At 35.1% G+C, this 20,140-nt stretch overlaps 1 protein-coding gene across 1 annotated transcript in view; it reads right to left on the bottom strand.

The window, feature by feature from the left end:
* Positions 1 to 20,140, bottom strand: part of LOC106884413 (WD repeat-containing protein 19) — a 123,731-nt gene that overhangs the window by 45,972 nt on the left and 57,619 nt on the right. The window contains exons 18-22 of the mRNA XM_014935776.2: positions 18,850 to 18,887; positions 16,272 to 16,369; positions 12,881 to 12,942; positions 10,429 to 10,539; positions 7,526 to 7,761 (exon numbers count right to left, since the gene is read on the bottom strand). Coding sequence (XP_014791262.1) covers positions 7,526 to 7,761; positions 10,429 to 10,539; positions 12,881 to 12,942; positions 16,272 to 16,369; positions 18,850 to 18,887 — 545 coding nt within the window. The remainder of the gene's footprint in view (positions 1 to 7,525; positions 7,762 to 10,428; positions 10,540 to 12,880; positions 12,943 to 16,271; positions 16,370 to 18,849; positions 18,888 to 20,140) is intronic.

Genomic DNA, 20,140 nt, shown 5'->3' with positions numbered 1-20,140 from the left:
GCGAGATCGTTGCCAGTGCCCCTGGACTGGCTCTTGTGCGGGTGGCACGTAAAATACACCATTTTGAGCGTGGCCATTGCCAGTACCACCTGACTGGCCTTCATGCCAGTGGCACATAAAAGCACCCACTACACTCTCAGAGTGGTTGGCGTTAGGAAGGGCATCCAGCTGTAGAAACTCTGCCAAATCAGATTGGAGCCTGGTGTAGCCATCTGGTTTCACCAGTACTCAGTCAAATCGTCCAACCCATGCTGGCATGGAAAGCGGACGTTAAACGATGATGATGATGATGATGATGATGATGATGATGATGTATGCCTAGACATGTTCATACTTATACATACACAAAATATGAAGTTATAAAGGGCTGTGTATACACATTAGAACAGTGGTTCTCAACCATTTTTGCCTATGGACCCTTTTGATTCCTATTTTATTCTACTGGACCCCCATAGCCATTCAACACATATTAAAAAAAAATCCTGCTACATTTTTATAATGAAATATTATTAGGAATTGCATAAAAAAAGTAAAATATGTTGTATATTGTAGAAGTGTAATCAATTTATTGCACATAAATTTTAACAACAAATCTTATATGGACTGCCAAGGGCCATATGGACCCCAGTAGAAAACTACTGCATTAGAACATACCATGGTATATGTAAGTACATGAGTATATATACTTGCACACATAAACAAGTTCGTAAACACAAACACACACACACACACATACAAATTCATGCATGCATGTACACATATGTATGCACATATGTATGTATATATACACAATAAGCCCATTTACATATATATATATATATATATATATATATATATATATATATATATATATATATATATATATATATATATATATATGCATATAAGGATATATGCAAATATATTTATTTATAAGTAAAAACTCACATATACACATGATTGTCATATAGACATACAAAAATGTGAAAAAAAATTTAAACAAATTCATATACCCATGTTTTAGGCAATGAAGTAGCAGGGGTGCAATCTAAAGCATTCATTTACTATGGGAAAAAATAAATTAGCTGTTTTAAAAGCATCTCTTTCTTGCTCTAAAGCAAACATGCTTACTTGTTCATATGCATACATAAGTATGTGAATGATTGTAAACACACACACACACACACACACACAAATACATATATACAAACATACAGATACAAATATATTTATACATGTAAAACACCATCATCATTATTATTTTAACATCCAATTTTCCAAGCTTGCATTGGTCAGATGGAATTCTTTGAGGTAGATTTTCTACAGCCAGATGCCTTAGACAAGTATTTACACACATATACGTATTTATATAAAAATACACACAAATGTGTTTATGTATGTATATGATATGTGTGTGTGTGTGTGTGCATATATGTATATGATATATACATCTGTATGTATATATACATATATTTATCTATGTATGTATATATGTATGGAGAGAGGGAGGGAGGGAGGTATGCTTGCTTATTCAATTTACTTACTCAAAGAAAAAAAGAAGTATCTTTATGTGGTAAATGACAAGGAAAAATAATTATTCAGAAAAAATAGATGAAAAGAAATCTCAGACATAAAAGAAAAACAAAAACACATCAGGATTCAATGTTGCAATTTATAGCAATTTCATTTTCAGTTTGATGATTTTGAAGAATGAAAAACATAAGCGGTACATGAAATTTTATTTGAGTATTTTTCATACAGAAATTTAGTTTTTATAAAACTCCATTTGATTTCCTATAGAATAGCTAATGTAGAAAAAAGATATTTCATTTCCATCGAGACAAAGCTTAGAGCCAAGCTATATAAAAACAATAATTCTTGAAAATATTTTCAATAGACAAGTTATTGAATAGACAAGTTTTCCAGATGATTATCCCATTTTTAATATTTCTCTCTCTCTTTTTTCTTTTTTATTACTCAAATTTATGTATGTATGAAGACAGAGCATTACCAAGAACTGCACACATCTGTAAACTTAAATAATTTCTTAAGAGTCTGAGTGTTTAACTCTTTCATGGCTAAAAGATATATATATAGAGAGAGAGAGAGGGGGGGAGAAAGAAAGAAAGAAAGAAAGAAGGCATAGCTGTGTAGTAAGAAGCTTGCTTCCCAACCACATGGTTTAGGGTTCAGTCTCACAGCATGGCACTTTGGGCAAGTGTCTTCTACTACAACCTCAGACCAACCAACCAAATCCTTGTGAGTGGATGAGTGGACCTGGTAGATGGAAACTAAGAGAAGCTCATCATATATATATATATATATATATATATATATATATATCTTATATATATAAAAGAGAATTTGTATGTGTGTGTATGTTCCTTATGCATTCCAAAACTGAAATACCAATTTTGAAGAATGGGGTATCAAAAGATTCAATAGGCTTTTGGCTACCAAATAAACTATATTTTCATTCACATATTTGCATTACAAAAATTTAACATTGCATTTTTCTTTTAGTTACCTATTGTAAACATTTTATATCACCACCACAACAACAATGATGTCACATTTTCTATATGAGTGTGTTCGTGCGTTCATTACATACGTCAGGCCAATGACTGACAAGTATATGTGTATCACGGTGTATGTATCTGTCAGTATACATACATTTTTGTGATAACCAACACACACAGGGACAGAGATAGGCTTCAGGTGTGCATTAATGTGTGTGTGTGTGTGTGTGTATGTGTATAAGTTTATGAATAAGTTTATGTATGTAACTTTCTTCCACCCAACAGTGAAACACACCAATATTGAAAGTTTAGTTGCAGCCTGGACTTTAAACGAACAACTGTATTCACTTCGAAGTGCTACCAACATGAAGTTTTTGGCTGATTTAACAACACTCACTCTCAAATATATCTGGAAAAAAATGCTTGAACTTCATATGTATACATTTTGCTGTTTTCAATATTATCAATTCTATGAGTGTGTTTATGTGTTCCTTACCTCCATAGTAAACTATAGTAAAGAACATTTTACGCTGTTTTAATGAGCCCACGTCTAATGAAGTAGCCATCCTTATGGTTGGTGATCCCCACTAAAATCATATTCTCATTCATGTTCAAGATAACAACCTTAAACTTGTTTTACAGGCTCATCCCTCTTATCATGCTCTCTGGTATAGTCTTATTCTGTGAAATGGATAAGATGGGTATCATTTCAATATTCTACGGATTGAACCTGCAACAGGATAGCTAATTATAAACGAAAAGATGTTGTCAAATGACTTCTATTCTTACCAACTGATGTTAAGACTAGAACAATAAAATCAATTACACATGTCAAATAAACTTCATTTTCATTTACATATTTTCTACGTTATCTCAATAACCAGCTATAGTTATTTCAAAAACACTCCTCTGCAATGACCGCGTTTCATTAGAAAATGAAAATAGTTTCACACTTTCAATTTCAACCAAGATTACAAAGTGTTGCATTACGAGAGTGACGATGTGTGAATAATGAAAGTAATGTTTATCCGAATTAGTCACATCTGTATTATAATAAAGAAAGGTGCTTATTATCTACCTACCAAATAAACTATGTTTTTGACTTAACTCTTTTTTACAACTAAAATAACCTCGGCAACTATGTTGGGTCACACAATTTTCAGGTCATATTCGGACAATATTTCGATTTGCTTCTAATGTTTCACGTATTCATAAAATTCTACTCAGACAAACATTTATGAAAATGTACACATAAATATTGTATTAAAATAAGCCACAACCAAAAAAATTGCATTAAAAGACATCCGTTTTTCTATATCTTGTGAGGAAATACAGCCACACACACACACTCTCTCCATCTCTCACACACACACACACACACACACACACACACACACACACACACACACGTCCATTTCATATACACATATATCTTACACTTTCTCCTCTCTTTTACTTTCTCCTCTCACTTCAAAGCAAATGTCGCCTTTTCACTTTATCCTCTCTTTCAATTTCTGCTCTCTTCAAAGCATACAGAAATTAAAACAATTTTATGGAAATTAACAATCATATGATTCCATATATGTTGAGTTGACAACTTTGCTTCTTCAAATGAAAGAATGCCATAAAATAACTTCCTTTGACACACATACACACACTCTAGGTAAAACTTCTGCACGAATTATGTTATTTCTTGCAATGTGCATGCACAAATTTACAGTTCAAATCCAATTGAAATGATGTTATTCTATTGTGTAATTTGTGTTTATGATGAGCATATTTAAAAACCTGATCTTTTCTCAGAAATCCTGTCCTTTATCTCTTCTTTCTAACATGTCCAAAGTGACATTTCCGTCCCCCACCTGCTTCATTCTTTCCTAAATTTCTTCCGATTCCTATGTTTGCGATACAGGAGATTACAATTTCATCCACAAAATACGTTCTCAATATTTTGATTTTCTCCTTCTCCACACTAAATTCATTTTTTTACTTTTTTCAAATTTTTATTATTGGTAATACATGGAGAAAAAACAGAGAGTATGAATTTTTAAGAATTTTACCCATCACCTCACCACTTTCCAAAAAGCTACAAACTCCCAAAGCTTTTTGGAAAACAGGGAAGTTTCTTCAGAAATAATGTCATTTACCTGTTGTTTCTAGCATGTCGGATTTTCTGGTGGTGGTCTGGTATTTTTTAAGTTTACTATCTCAGTGTAATTCTATGCAAATGGGAAACATCAGTCAAAAGTGAAAGATTGGGAGATTTTAGCTTTTTGAAAGCTGATAGGTGATGGGTGAGTGAGGTCGAAGAAGGGGCATTGAGTGTTTCTTTAAGAAAAATTAAACTATAAAAAATGTGCATATATATATGTGTGTGTGTGTGTGTGTGTATGTATATATATATATATATATATATATATATATATATATATTTCCCCAGATTCATAATCTCTATTTTTCTATGTAGATAACAAAAAAATTTCCAAAAAAGTTACAAATTAAGAAATTGCGGTGGGGATAAGAGGAAATTTAGATATTGAAAACAAGATTTCTGTACAAAATCATATTAACCCCCTTTTATACGATGAAACAATACATAGTTTCTATGATGGGTAAATTGGCGCCATTTTATATCTTTAGTTTCATGCATGTGCATTGTTTGCTTTTAATTTTACCAACTACATAGTATAGTAAGGTCAGTTGGGCACTGTCTGTGAGAAAAACAGCACCATGACGCAATTCACTCTGCCAGAAATTTGGAAACGACAAGCTGTACTGCTTGGCATTTGCACCAGAAGCTTCAGTAGAAACGTTTCAGAGTGTTTGGATGTCAATCTGAGGACATGTACAATCTGAGGACATGTACAATCTGAGGACATGTACAATCTGAGGACATGTACAATCTGAGGACATGTACAATCTAAGGACATGTACAATCTGAGGACATGTACCAACAGTGATAAAAATCAAACATCCAGTCAACATCATGGTGTCTGGAGTGATCACTAATGATGGCAACATTATGCCTCCATTCATCCTCCCACACAACTTCAGAATCAACAAGGAGGCCTACATCAAGTGCATGGAGGAGGTAATGCTGCCCTAGATCAAGAGGGTGGCTTCTAGGACACCCTATGTCTGGAAACAGGACACTGCACTATGCCACACAAGCCAGAGAACCTAGTTGTGGCTGTCAGACAATTTCTACAACCACACTACCCCTAACATCTGGCCACCTAACTCCCCAGACTGCAACCCCTTGATTATTATCTGTGGTGTGCAATTGAGTGAGAGATCAACAAAATTCCTTGTAACACCAAAGATGAACTGAAGGCAAGGATTATGGCAGCATTCACCAACTTAAACAAGGAGACCATCCAGAAGAGTTGCAGGAGATTCTGAAGTCATCTGGTGGCTGTGGTTGATGTCAATGGCAATTTTATTGAATAAATTTACTCTTTAGTATTTCAAGATAGTTTTCTGTAATTTTGGTAAATATATCTGTTAAAATGAGATGTCAGTGTTATTTTCATTTTGCGTGATTTGGCTGACAATTTATTCACCACACCCTCTATGTGTGTGCATGCGTGCATGCATGCGTGTGTGTTTGTGCACATGTGTATTTATAGACATACATACATACATACACACACACGCCAGATACAAGAGCAGACATGGTAATGTACATAGGAAGCTTGCTTCCCAATCACGCAGTCTTGGGTTCAGTCCTACTGTGAGGTATCTTCAGCAAGTATCTTTTGCTATTGATCTGGACTAACCAAGCCTTGCGTGTGGATATAGTAGACAGAAACTCAAAGAAGCCCTGTGTGTGTGTGTGTGTGTGTGTGTGTGTGTGTGTGTGCATGCGTGCGTGAATGCGTGTGTGCGCGTGTGTGTGTGTGTGTGTGTGTGTGTGTGTGTGTGTGTGTGCACCCTTATCTTGACATCATGTGATGGTTGTGAATGAGCAGTCTGTGCATTTCCAGTTTTCTGTGAAAAATATGCCTGGGCAAGGGGAAATATCTCCTTGCCTGGAAACAAGCAAGGGTTAGTGACAGGAAGAGCATTCAGCTGTAGAAAAATAGGCCTCAACAAATTCTGTCTGATCCATGCAAGGATGGCAAAGCGGTCATTAAATGTGGATGCTGAATACAATACATTACATTCATGTTTCTATCAATTTTAAAAGCAATAAAGAATTAAGAAGCATTTAGTAAAACATCATTTCTTTTTTGTTGTTTTTCGTGTAGTTATTTTTTTAATTTCTATATCATGCTGGTGTTTGGAACCTATGAAACTGAAACAGTTTCCAGAATAACTATTTTTTTTCTTTTTACTTGCTTCTCAGCTTTTTCTCAATGGAAATCAATTTTTTTTTTCTACATCAGTTGCTTTATAGAATACAAAACTGGAATTTTATGAAATAGATATTTTTGTTTGAAAAACATTTTTTAAAATTTCAATGTACCATTTATTATATATTATGCTGCTGTTTTTAATTTGTTTTAAAAATCATCATACTGAAAATGAAACCATTAAATATTGAACAATTTATTTCTTATGTGTTAGTCCTTTGTTTTTATCTTTAGTTTTCTTTTACCTTCTTTTTTTTCTTTTAATAATTTTCCCTTCACCTGCTTTCTTGGTTTTTTTTCTCTTTCCCCAAGTTAACAGATTACACATACATACATAGTCTATGTATGCGTATGTTATCATTTTGTTCAGAAACTACAAAAGGAACACACACAAAACCATATCTAATATTATTTGCCACCCACCAACTTATGTCAGCCATTTATTGTACATAAAATTTCAACTCTTTCTTTCACTAGAATATGCTAATCTTTGTATTTGTGATTTATACCTAAATATTTTTCCAAGTTACCTTTACTTTACCTAACTTTATAAACAAAATATACTCTGACCCACTTTTCAAGGTTTCTTCTGACTCCCCCCCCCCCCCCACACACACACACACACATCACTCCTCTTCTCTCAGCAAAGGATCCAAATTTCTCAATACTTACCGCCTGATATCGCCAGTTCTAATGGCCATGCGGGCTGTACCTCCAGCACAGGTTTTATTGTGTTCATCTTCTTTCTGATTGGTAATACCTTGTTCATAATGGTTAAGGGCTTCCATGTATTTCCCAGTGAGTTCCAATTCTTCAGCTGACTCCAAAGAAATGAATGGAATACTTTCCGGATCTAAAACTTTAGCAAGCTGGAGAGCACTATCCCATTGTAAAAGATCTTTTCGCATCTATGAAGAAACAGGATTGATGACTTTTATAATTTACTTAAATTTACATAAATAAGTTATTGGCTAAAGCAAAAATAATTCTAAGATAACATGTAGTGATGTATATTACATTTGTCAATGATGATGAAGAGGTCACAAGAAAAAATATATACTATCATATAGATATTGTTTTTCATTTTGACATCACTGTAAGGTTTTTGACATATAAAAAAATGCTTATAGTTGTGGACCTTCAGGCTCTGATTTCAAATCCAACCAAGGTCAGCTTTTACATCCATCTGAATTTGATAAAATAAAGTATCAATCAAGTATTGGGATCTGTTTAATCAGCAATTTCCCTCCCACTAAATTTCTGAAACAATTATTATTCAAAAGCTATTACATGCTAATTTAATTAGCAGGGATGTTACCATGAGGTTTGGTGACAACAAGACTTCACAAATGTCAAGAATCTTTCTTAGGATTCTTGCAGCATATAGATGATACATTTCTGCATGCTGTTAATACATGCCTCAATTCCAATATCCTTCACCTTTGATAGCAGTTTGGATGTTGTGCCAAGTGCATCAATTATTATAGGAACGATTGTCACCTTTGTTTTTCACAATCTTTCCATCACTCTGACAAACCCACTCTATAACATGGAATTGCAAAAGTCTATGATCTTTCACTTTTTTTAACCTAGTGTATTGATTCCGAAGTATTTCTATGTTTTGTGATCTGATTCTTTTATCTCAGTTTCCTTATCAAATATGATATTAATGTTCTTAAATAATTTTCCTTTCTTCAAGGTCACCTGGGCACAGTTTACTAAGCCAAATCTCAAGCTGATTCCTTTGGTGAGTCTGTGTACTATCTGCAGTAGTGTTTCTCATTGTTTATTGTTTGCAGCATACAACTTCATATACAAAAGGTGGTTGATTATCTTGCCATAGCATTTGTATCCAAGTCCAATTCTGTTGAACATGACAAAGTAAAGGAAGAAGTGATAAGAGAAAAAGAGTGAAAAGAGTGAGTCCCTTTGATAGATTCCTCTTCTAATGAAGCAAGGTTTAGTTTTTTATAATTCATTCGGTGGTCTGTAACTTCATGTCATTTCCTCATGACATGTTTCATCTATCTCTTTATTACAGGTGCAACTCTACTCATGACTAGTGATTCCACAAGTGGATAATACTGTCAAAAGTTTTCTTGTAGCCAATTTATTATACAACGCTCAGACCCTTCTTTTTCTTTCTGCAGTCTTCATTTATTGCTTTGTTAATTAGTCAGTGATCTTTAAAGCCATATGAACCTTTTGCAGTATCCCCTCTGTTAAACAGGTTACATTTATCTACGAGAGGGTACTGAAAAGTTCCTGGCTTTGGGTAAAATAAAATACAGGAGGATCAGTTAATTATGATTTTATAAAACATATTTCCCTCTCAGACTTACATACTTATTGCAGCAGTTCTGCAGCTTTTCTAAGCCCTGTAGATAAAGATCCATGTTAGAATACTGTCCACATCAATGAGATAGTGATAATGATTTATACCTAAACATCTAAACTGCATCTAAAAGAAGGCCATTTGACTGATCTCCAAAGATTCAATCACCAACATACTTTAATCAAAAGTTCACCGACAGTTTCTTCATTCTATCCTTAATATTTCTATTACAATGGCTTATAGCCATCCTACATCTCTCTCCTTTCTTTGAACCCCTCCTACCCCAACATCAAACATGTAATCCAATCTTTCCTCTCCAGAAATGCAACCATGTAGAATTCTAACTTGCCTACATTTTTTTCCCTTAGACATCAACTTATGGAAGTTCCAACTGATAGCCTGGACAGACCTGAAAAGATCATGTCCACTACTCTCTCTCTCTCTCTCTCTCTCATGTCCACTACTCTCTCTCTCTCTCTCTCTCTCTCTCTCATGTCCACTACTCTCTCTCTCTCTCTCTCTCTCTCTCTCTCTCTCTCTCTCTCTCTCTCATGTCCACTACTCTCTCTCTCTCTCCCCTCTCCCTCTCTCTCTCCCTCTCTCTCCCTCCCTCCCTCCCTTCCTCTCTCTCACTCTCTTGCTCTCTCTCACTCTCTCGCTCTCTCTCACTCTCTCTCTCTTTCTGATTACCACATAAAAATAGCAGCAACAGCTGCAACTAGATCAATGTGTTAACATTGTCTTGCTTTTTTTGAACAACATTAATCTCAATCATTGTTGTTGTAATAAATAATCAGAAATCCAAATTTTCTACATACAATAGTGCTAGACACTCCCACAATTTCTGTTGTTAAAAATCTTAAGTTAAAGTGATGCAGTCTTGAAATATCAACATTGTTGACCATTAACCAGATACTTTATCAAAATATCAACCTCCAAACAGACTAAGTAAATCCACTCCAAAGAAGAAACCATTAAATATTGTTTTAATATTAAGTTCTCTGCTAAGGTCAACTCTGCCTTTCATCCTTTCGTGGTCAATAAATTAAGTACCAGTTGCATACTGGGGTTAATCTAATTGACTGGCCTCTTCTCCCAAAATTTCAGGCCTTGTGCTTAGAGTAGAAAGGAATATTAAATTCTGAAAAAAAAGCAAGAGTAAAGTCCAGAATGTTAGGAATTAGGAATAAAAAAGCACAGAAATTCTCATAGAAACATCGATTTAGGGAAAGGATTTTACCTCTAAAGCTTCTTTTGGTTGAGAGGATGACAGGAACGATTCTTGTGCCAAATTGAACTCTTTCAGAATCATGGCAACATAACCAATTAATAGATTCCATTCCTCAGTTTTCTATGATTAAATAAATACATAAATAATGCTTCAATACATGTTTAAACATTTATATCTAAATGCTACAGTGGATGTCAATATTTTGGGGAGTTTTATTTTCCAATTGCAGTCTTTTCTAATCCTAATATTTCTTAAACATTAAAATCATTTATGCACTTATATGAAATCTGTATTATAAAGTTCTGTCTGGTACAGCAATTCATCAGAGTAGTTGATGTTGCTGTTGTTTAGCTCCAGATCAACCTTGATCAAGCAGACATATGATCAACGGTATTTTGTCCTTGATTTTCTTGTCTTTCTGAGGATTTTTTCATGCAGTAATTGTGTATCTAGGATTGCATTATCTTCTCTACAAACAACAGTAGAGTGAGTGATTTGAGGTGGATTTGACAACTACTTCTATCAAGGTCAAGCAAGAACATAGAGGCTTCTCTCATTGGTTCAACATCAGTACATAGCTCTGGTTCCTCATCAGAAACTTTTCTGTACAATTACCAGCTAAGTAGTATTCCAACAGATCAGATTGCCGAATATAGAGTGATTTACCGAATATAGAGTGAAAGGTACACATAGCTAATAAGAGATCTAATAGGTCAACAAGCACATGATTTTCCACCTTTCTGTAAAGAACTGTTTGTCATTTTGCTGTGCTTTCTATGTGTAAAATATTTTGCAAGCGACATCCTTCAACTTTTAATTGCTTTAATACTAAAGAGAAAGTGGTACACTGTTCCCATACTTATGCATTCAGTTGTTACTGATTCTTATCTTATATATCTATAAGATACTACTGTATCAATACAGGTTGAAGATCATACCTGCTATGACATATCTTAGTATAACACCACACTGACTATTTGTGGAAAAGTATGAACATGTTATTTTCCTTCCCCAAAAAAGACCTTTGTCAATATAGAAAATAGGTTAGTAAGTTAAAGACTATTTGATATACCATAGAAATATGTTTACAAAAATATTTAGTCTTGCTGGTGCAGAATAATAATAATGCATTTTTTTTTTCTAACCTATACGACAAATTTTTATTTTAAGTCAACTGATTACATTTCAAATTATAACATCTAAATACAAAGAAACAAAGAAAGTGAAAAAGAAAAAAAGAAAAGAACAAAAGGGGTTAAGCAGCAGATGGGGGGAGAGGGGACAATGGGCCACACACCCCAGAGAAAGGATGTGCTCAGTCACACCCCACAGACATGATTGTGATGATGTTGCCACAGAGAATGGCCAGTGACACTCACTGCAGCAGCCATTCCACCTCGTGGGGCTAATTTCTCAGATGGGCCACTGTTATCTCAGTTTTGCAGAGGAAATCAGTATTGTGGGATCCAAGAACACTCAGGGTCTTGACGGCGACTGATATAAACTGATAGTGGCTAGTGAGGCCCCTATATTTATTGATTTTTCTCTCTTCTGCATTACAGGTGATGATGTCAGGTTTGCAGCCAACACAGCAAGGTTGGAGCTGGAGGATGTGTCACTGCACATCATGTCCCAGACTAGGAATCTGCCTCTCTCAAATGGGAAGAGGGTTATTCTGTCCTCACACTTACCATTCTCTCAGTCAAGACCTTCTGGCTCCAGTTGAGATGGGAAGCCAGCTGCATCAAGGTCCCTTCCAACTATGCGTGTTCAAAGTGGCATGTCAGGAGAATCAGCCTGTGTTAAGGCAACAATTTATAATTGATTTCAAGTAAAATTGTATGTCATCCCATGACTTTCTACATGTAACTCTGAGCTGTCAATAAACAAGCTCTTAACATATAGTAACTGTTTCTGTTGGCAGTGTTATTTATCACCAGGCCAACCCTATTTAGCAAACTATTAATCAAAAGTACTTCAGCTATAATCATCCTATCGTTCTTTTTTTTTTCTTTCTTGACATAATGTATCTAATCCTACATTATCCAGTGTATTCTTCTATTTTTCAAAAGATGATAGGATGTGGTTTGAGGGAGATTTGATATATTTTGAACAGGTTAACAACCATGCAAAGTTTCCCCTCATTGCTCATATTGAATGTTTATAGGCATAGTTCTGACAAATTCTAATCAAGACTAAATATAGTTAAGTGCACTTTCATCATCACCTTCAATTTAGGATATATCTGCCATACAGCATATTGCCTATTTGTCTTATTCCTTTCTACATAATATGATCTGTAAGGTTTAGCATCATAAATACATTATTAATATGTTGCAAACGTTCGACATGCTTTCACATACAGATTCTTTGATAATCATGTTAGGTAGCATTCAATATAATATAACAAATCAATATGACATTTGACATTAAGCAACGATTGAAGTAGCAAAATTCTTACCCCAATTTCCTTCAGATCCCTCACCATAGCAGGGCATTTGATTTGTCGATAGATCGCAATAGCTTCAATAGACAGATGATATTGGATGTGAGAACTGGTCAGCTTTTAACTCTTAACCATTTCATTCATCTAACAGCACAATTACAAGCATTTAAATTCTTTTTGCTCTTCTTACTCATGGCTTAATTTGACTTTCATAACTTCTACATAAGAGAGTTCCTTTTGATTGTCCTCTTTCTCCACTGCACATTCCTCAACAACATTGTCATAATCAACATCCTTAGCAACACTGCCAATACCATCTCTATCACTCTTATCAATACCACCACCATCAATACCACAAACATCAGCACCAACAATTTAACATCTTTTTACCATGATAGCATGGCTTGAAAAGGCCTGCAATATGGAATTTTTATAGACTGCTTGAGCCTCACCATATAATTACTTCTATAGTGTATATCTTCTAGCACCCCCTCATGATAATGCTCTACCATCATCCCATATTCACAAGTGAGGGTTGAGTGCACAAGGCATTTGACTATTTGATTTATCTGATATGATGTGAGGTCAAATCCACTACATATATTGTGTTTTGCTTTGGGGCACTACCTTAGGTCAACCAACTGTCTGAAATAGGTACCAGATTATCTAGGAATATTACATACTAGCTTTTAATCTACTGACCCTGAATAGGAAGATCTGCAAACAGATCTCTGACTTGTTTTGGAGAATTTGTTGCATTTGCTTCCTCCAGAGTCATATCCCAATGATGATCATGTTTGTTGCAAAAAAAATCACCAAAAAAAAATCACATAAAAAAAAAATCACATAAAAAAAAAATCACCAAAAATTATTGCTGGATTTCACAATTAATTTTGATTATTCCCAAAATTTATTTCCAGGTTTTAAAAATCGTTATCGAACAAAAAAATTCGTCACAAAAGGTTACGTAAATAAATTACCGAAAACAATTACAGTAATGAAAACTTCAGAATCCAAAATTTCAGGACTGTGGGTCTGGATTCAGCTCAGAATGATTTAAATTTACTCATGGAGTCAGCCTGATTCCAAAATAGTATGATACGTTAGGCTACGCCCTTTAGGAGCAAAGTTTGAAAAGTGTGACACACTGATATTCACATTTATTATATTAGATGATAGACTGACATCCTATCATCATCATCGTTTAACGTCCGCTTTCCATGCTAGCATGGGTTGGACGATTTGACTGAGGACTGGTGAAACCGGATGGCAACACCAGGCTCCAGTCTGATTTGGCAGAGTTTCTACAGCTGGATGCCCTTCCTAACGCCAACCACTCAGAGAGTGCTTAAAAATTTACCGTTTATTCATGCATTTACATACATAATATAATTTAAGCTATTAACTCCATCTCTAGAGGTCAATCATCTGAAAATATAGATATAAATATTATGTTTAATATTTGCATTAGGGAGTTCTGTCGAAGTTAACTTTGCCTTTCATCCTTTCGGAGTCAATTAAATAAGTATCAGTTATGCACTGTGGTCGATGTAATCGACTTAATACCTTTGTCTATCCTTGTTTTTCCCCTCTATGTTTAGCCCTCTGTGGGCAATAAAGAAATAAATATTTACCTTAGGGTTTGACCTGTCATCAAGTGTTTTATTCCTGTGTACCAGTCTGAATTCAAACAAGTAACTCTATTCCTAAACTAATAGCATTAACATTTTTATCCGCTAGGCCATTGATGCATGTTCAATTAATAGTACAGTTTTTGGTTATTGTATTTGTCTCTCATTAAAGACAATCATATTGGCCAAGTTTGGTTATAACAGACATACAACATGACATTGGTTGATTTAATCATAAGACTTGATGTGACACTGGTTGGGTTATTATAAAGGTCTGCTACGACAATGGATTAGTATTAACAAATGTAAATGGCAACGGTTCAGTTGTACACGTTTGACATGGCAATAAACAGTTCGTAATAAATATTAAAAAAGTTTCCAGCTTAAGTAACTGACTTTGCAACCACGTGGTTTTGAGTTCAGTTCCACTATGCAGCACCTAGGCCATCCAATGCCTTGTGAGTGAATTTGGTAGAGGGAAACTGTATGGAAGCCTATCATATATATATGTGTGAGTGTGTGTCCGCACTGTTCGACAACCAGTGCTGGTTTATGTCCCTGCAACTTAGTGACTCAGCAAAAGAGACTGTTAGAATAAGTACCAGGCTTAAAAAAATAAGTACTGGAGTTGATTTGTTCAACTAAGCCCTTCAATATGGTGCCCCAGCATAGCAACAGTCATTTGCTACTACACAGACATTTAATAACCAGCAATTCTACAATTGCCTCCCAAAAAGTTTATGAAATTTGACCAAAGGTTTTCCCCAAAATTTTTAAAAAGAATCCAAATAAGTTTCTGTCTAGTATCCTCAAGCAGCCATCTTATGAAAATGTTACACACAGTCCAAATAGAGCAGCCTCCATCAATTCATAGACTGATACATCAGAGATGACACACATGCTATAAAAATGGGAAAAAAAAGAAGACACAGAGATGACACAAAAGACAGAATATTCAACTCTGTTGATAGTGCTCACACATAGCCTTTAGCTGTAATGGTTAAAACAGTGTAAAGAACTAAAGTAAAAATATAGGGAGAATAATTATGTAGAAACAGACTAAGAGAAATAAAGGGAGGGAAGGTGATGCAGAGAGATGGTGGTGAAGATGTGTCAGGACATACTCTCAAGGTACTGTGGTGGAGGTGCACGTGTGTGTGTGTGTGTGTGTGCGTGTGTACCCTTGTAAATGAGCATCAGCATTATACAATGTTGTTCATTTTCAGTTTGCCACGAAAAACATGTGTGGCCATGAGGTAGTGGAGTCCTACCTTTTTAAAATGATAGGATGTGATATGAAAGAGACTTGATTGCTGTTTCTAGCAGTTTGAGCATTATTAGCTTACTGTTACACTATGCTTTTATCTGTATGTTCTTGAAACATATGAAGTCATATTAAAGAAGAAAGTTAAGCTAAAATGTGTTAATATATAGAATTTAGGCCTGGAAAGGCATGTTAGGAAAAAGACCGGCCTGACTATCAAAGCTGCACCAACAGAGGCGCCACCTGCCATGAACATAACAGGATTGCAAAGACAGAAAGCAAACATGAACAGCACAAGTCCAGAGCCAACTCTTTGCTTTCAGCCCCAGCAGACCATCAGTTCCTGACCTGCAGCAGGGCCATCAAAGCACGCATCAGACTGATCAGCCACAGCCAGACACACTGTAACCCATCTTTTCCACTGTGATGTCCCTGGCCATCGCTAACAACAACAGACAACAAACTAAGTAATAAACGGAAAGAAATAGGGATGACCAAAAAAGTACAGTACCTTCATCAATTTCAAGGTTTCTTAGAGCTGCTTCTGCTACAACCTCCCAATTATTTTTGGTGCCAAGAGCTTCACACAGTCTCAGACAATCTTTCCACCTGGAAGAAAGAGATAAAAGCCAAACTTTTAGTACATCAAGAAAATACTCTCCCCAGTGCCCTCTTTTCCTTTTTTCTTTTTTCTTTTTTCATTTTCTATAAGACTTGAAAATTAGATTATTAGACACTTCATCTCTCTTTTTTCTGGATGTTCAGTCTTCCAAATTCAAGTATATTTGCACAGATATCCTATAATTTGTACTAGATTGTGTTTGAGTAGGATTAGGGTTAGAGTTGAGATTAGAATTAGAGTACACCATGAGTCACTACATTAAGTATATTAGTCTGCACCTAATTATGTATTCTTCATGCATAAGGCATTCTTGGTAAATTTTCCAATATCATTATTTTAAATGACACTGATTAATCCTAATATAAAAGCTATATCCTCTCAGTCAGTCTAAGACCTGGTATTTATGTGTTAGGCTATAATTTGCTGAGGAGGTCTAGTAAGACCGAAATATGTCCAAAGTTGTTACTATACTTACCAAAAGTCAGACTCACTCCCCACTGTGTGTATCCACTTAATTTTAATTCTAGAAAAACCATACACACAGTTTTATATATATCAGCACGCACCACACACGAATATATACACAAAGCGAATTTAAATCATACTTTCTTCTTTTTCGCTGAGGCATAATAATGTTTGCAACATTATTATAATAACATATTATACTTCAGAGCTGTAGTGTTATGTTCCATTGAAAAACACCTCAACAGCCATGTGAGAGAGAGAGAGAGAGGAGGGAGAGATCATCATCAGCATCATCATTTAATGTCTGCTTTCCATTCTGGCATGGGTTGGAAAGCTTGACAAGATCCAGAGTTACACTGAGTTCCAGTGTCAGCTTTGGCATGGTTTCTACTGGATCACCTTCCTAATGCCAACCACATTACAGAGCTATAAGATATTAAGCTGCGAAATGTGAAGTGGCCTATGCTATAGTTTATAACAGCTGAAATAGAATAAGGATGCATTTAAGAAATGCAAAGATGTGCACAATCAACTTGTTATAGAGGTTCAAAACTGAAGGAGAATATTTGAAAATAACTTTAACAAGTACGAGTAGGAAACCCCTGTTGTTTCTCAGACAATAATCTAATATTCTATCTATGGTACACACACACACACACATACACACACATGCACATACATACACACACACACATACTCACATATACGCACAGGATAGGGAGAGATAATTGAGCCAGTAAAATTTTTTTTTTCTCTCTCACTTCTAATTAATTCCAGAAGTAATTTCTGATGACTTTGTCTATTTCAATAGTTCTATTGTTTTAAATACTAATAAATCCATTTTTCATTTATTTTTATTATACACTGGTATAAACAGTGGCAATCGAGCAGAATCATTAGCACATCAGACAAAATGCTTTGCAATATTTATTCCAGCTCTTTACAGTCTAAGCTCAAATACTGCCAAGGTCAACTTTGCCGTTCATCCTTTCAAGGTCAATATAATAAGCACCAGTTTTGCTGGGCATGTGACAAAATGAGAAACCATGACTATACACTGGTATAGTCAGGTCGGTCCCCATTTTGATTGATTGTTGAAGTCACAATGTTTCAGCTGTTGTACCCTCTGGCCGTCTTCAGTATTTGGAAACACACCATGTATAAGGATAATCCCTCAGAATTTCAAACAAAAATGTTTTAGTTGTTATATAGTTACTTTCAGTGGTTTTCAACCACTTTTCATCTCTGAACCCCTTTCATTCCTATTTTACAAGGTTGAACCCTCATAACCATTGAATGTTTAAAAAATCCTATTACATTTTTAGAATTAAATATCCTAAGGAATTCTATAAAAACATTGTTAAACTATCTTCAGCATTGTAGAAGTATAAACAAATTATTGCACATAAATTTTAACAACAAAATTTAATATGGACCCTGCAAAGACCATATGAACCCTGATTGAAAACCACAGTTTTTTACCATTACATCCCTATCAAACTGATATCTTTATGCTGTTGTGATAGTTTGAGTAAAATATAAAAACAGCAAATAAATATTTACATGGGCACTCAACCAGCTATATTACAGCTAAATCTTGATGATTTCCACTCTCTTGTCTTGAAAAAGAATAGAAACATTGCCAAATTCAGCACTGGATATATAAAAATACAGGATAATCATGATCTGAGGCTATATAACTGCAACAGTATTGATAATCTGAAGTTAAAGATAACAGTAATAATATAGCTATAGAACATAGCCAATGACAGAGCTTCTATGCAGATTGAAAACAATCTTTGCTGCTAGAAATAGCAACCAAATTATCTTTAACCATACTCCACAAACTTTTAAAAAGTTGATGAATACATTGGATAATGTAGTCTTCATTATACAAAAAGGCAGGATGGTCACAATTGTATTTTTGATTACATGTCTGTTTTATCAAGACTGATCTAGCATAAACAACAGTAGTAATAACTAAAGCCCAAATGAATCTCACCTTCTTAATTTGATACACAATGCCAGACTCTCTTGAAGCTGAAATGAAACAAACCAAGTGTGAATGTAAATAGTATATATCTAATATAGCCAGAAATATACAGAAACAAACATACTCACTCATACAGATACACATATAAATATACACAGAAATGCACACACACACATCAATTGATAAAAGAGAAAATTATGAAAAGTTTCTCTAGTGAGAATGAAACATACCTCATTTACAAAGTAAACACATTAACAATTATATTGGTATAAAAAAAAGTACCTCCTAAATCCAGGATAACCTCATTTATCACGAGAGATAAATCTCTCTCTAGATAACATGATAAGGCTCTCGCTGTTAAAATTCTAAGATGATCTGGTACCTATTTCTTATTTCTTTATTGCCCACAAGGGGCTAAACATAGAAGGGACAAACAAGGACAGACAAAGGGATTAAGTCGATTACATCGACCCCAGTGCATAACTGGTACTTAATTTATCGACCCTGAAAGGATGAAAGGCAAAGTCAACCTTGGCGGAATTTGAACTCAGAAAGTAACAGCAGACGAAATACTGCTAAGCATTTCGCCTGGCGTGCTAACACTTCTGCCAGCTCACCGCCCTCTGGTACCTATTTCTGATAACTAGGTGAACAGGGACAATGTAAGATATAATATAATTAATGTTCTACCTAGAACTGCTAGGAGCAGATTTGAACTCATACCCATGTGCAGGCAGTGCAAAACTGTATCCCCTTCAACCATCCTACATCTAGGACGTCAGCATAAGAACTTCATGTGATCCACATACAGAGATGCTATCAGCAAGGTGTGGATTGATAATGTCCTCAGCAAGAAATTTAGCATACAGGTGGTTCCATCAAAACTCCATTATCAGTTCTCTCCTATTTACCTAGATGCCAATCATCTAGGTATCATAACTGAATCAGTCAAAGATCTAAAGAAGAAATTCAAAATATGGGAGCAAAGCCTAGAATCAAGAAACCTCAAACTAAATTTGGCAAAGACAAAAGTTTTAGTTATAAGTAAGACAGAACTCTACTGACATTTGGAAAGTGGCCATACCTAATATATAGAGAATGAATAGGCACGTGGCTGTGTGGTAAGAAGCTTGCTTCCCATGGTTCAAGGTTCATTCCCACTGCATGACATTTGGGGCAAGTGTCTTCTACTATAACCTTTGGTTGACAAAAGCTTTGTGTGTGGATTTGGTTGACAGAAACTAAAAGAAACCCATCGTGTGTGTGTGTGTGTGTGTGTGTGTGTGTGTGTGTGTGTGTG

The sequence above is a fragment of the Octopus bimaculoides genome, chromosome 1 (assembly GCF_001194135.2).
Source record: "Octopus bimaculoides isolate UCB-OBI-ISO-001 chromosome 1, ASM119413v2, whole genome shotgun sequence".
Taxonomy (NCBI): domain Eukaryota; kingdom Metazoa; phylum Mollusca; class Cephalopoda; order Octopoda; family Octopodidae; genus Octopus; species Octopus bimaculoides.
The sequence above is the reverse complement of the archived record's forward strand: the minus strand, read 5'-3'. Positions and strand labels throughout refer to the sequence as shown.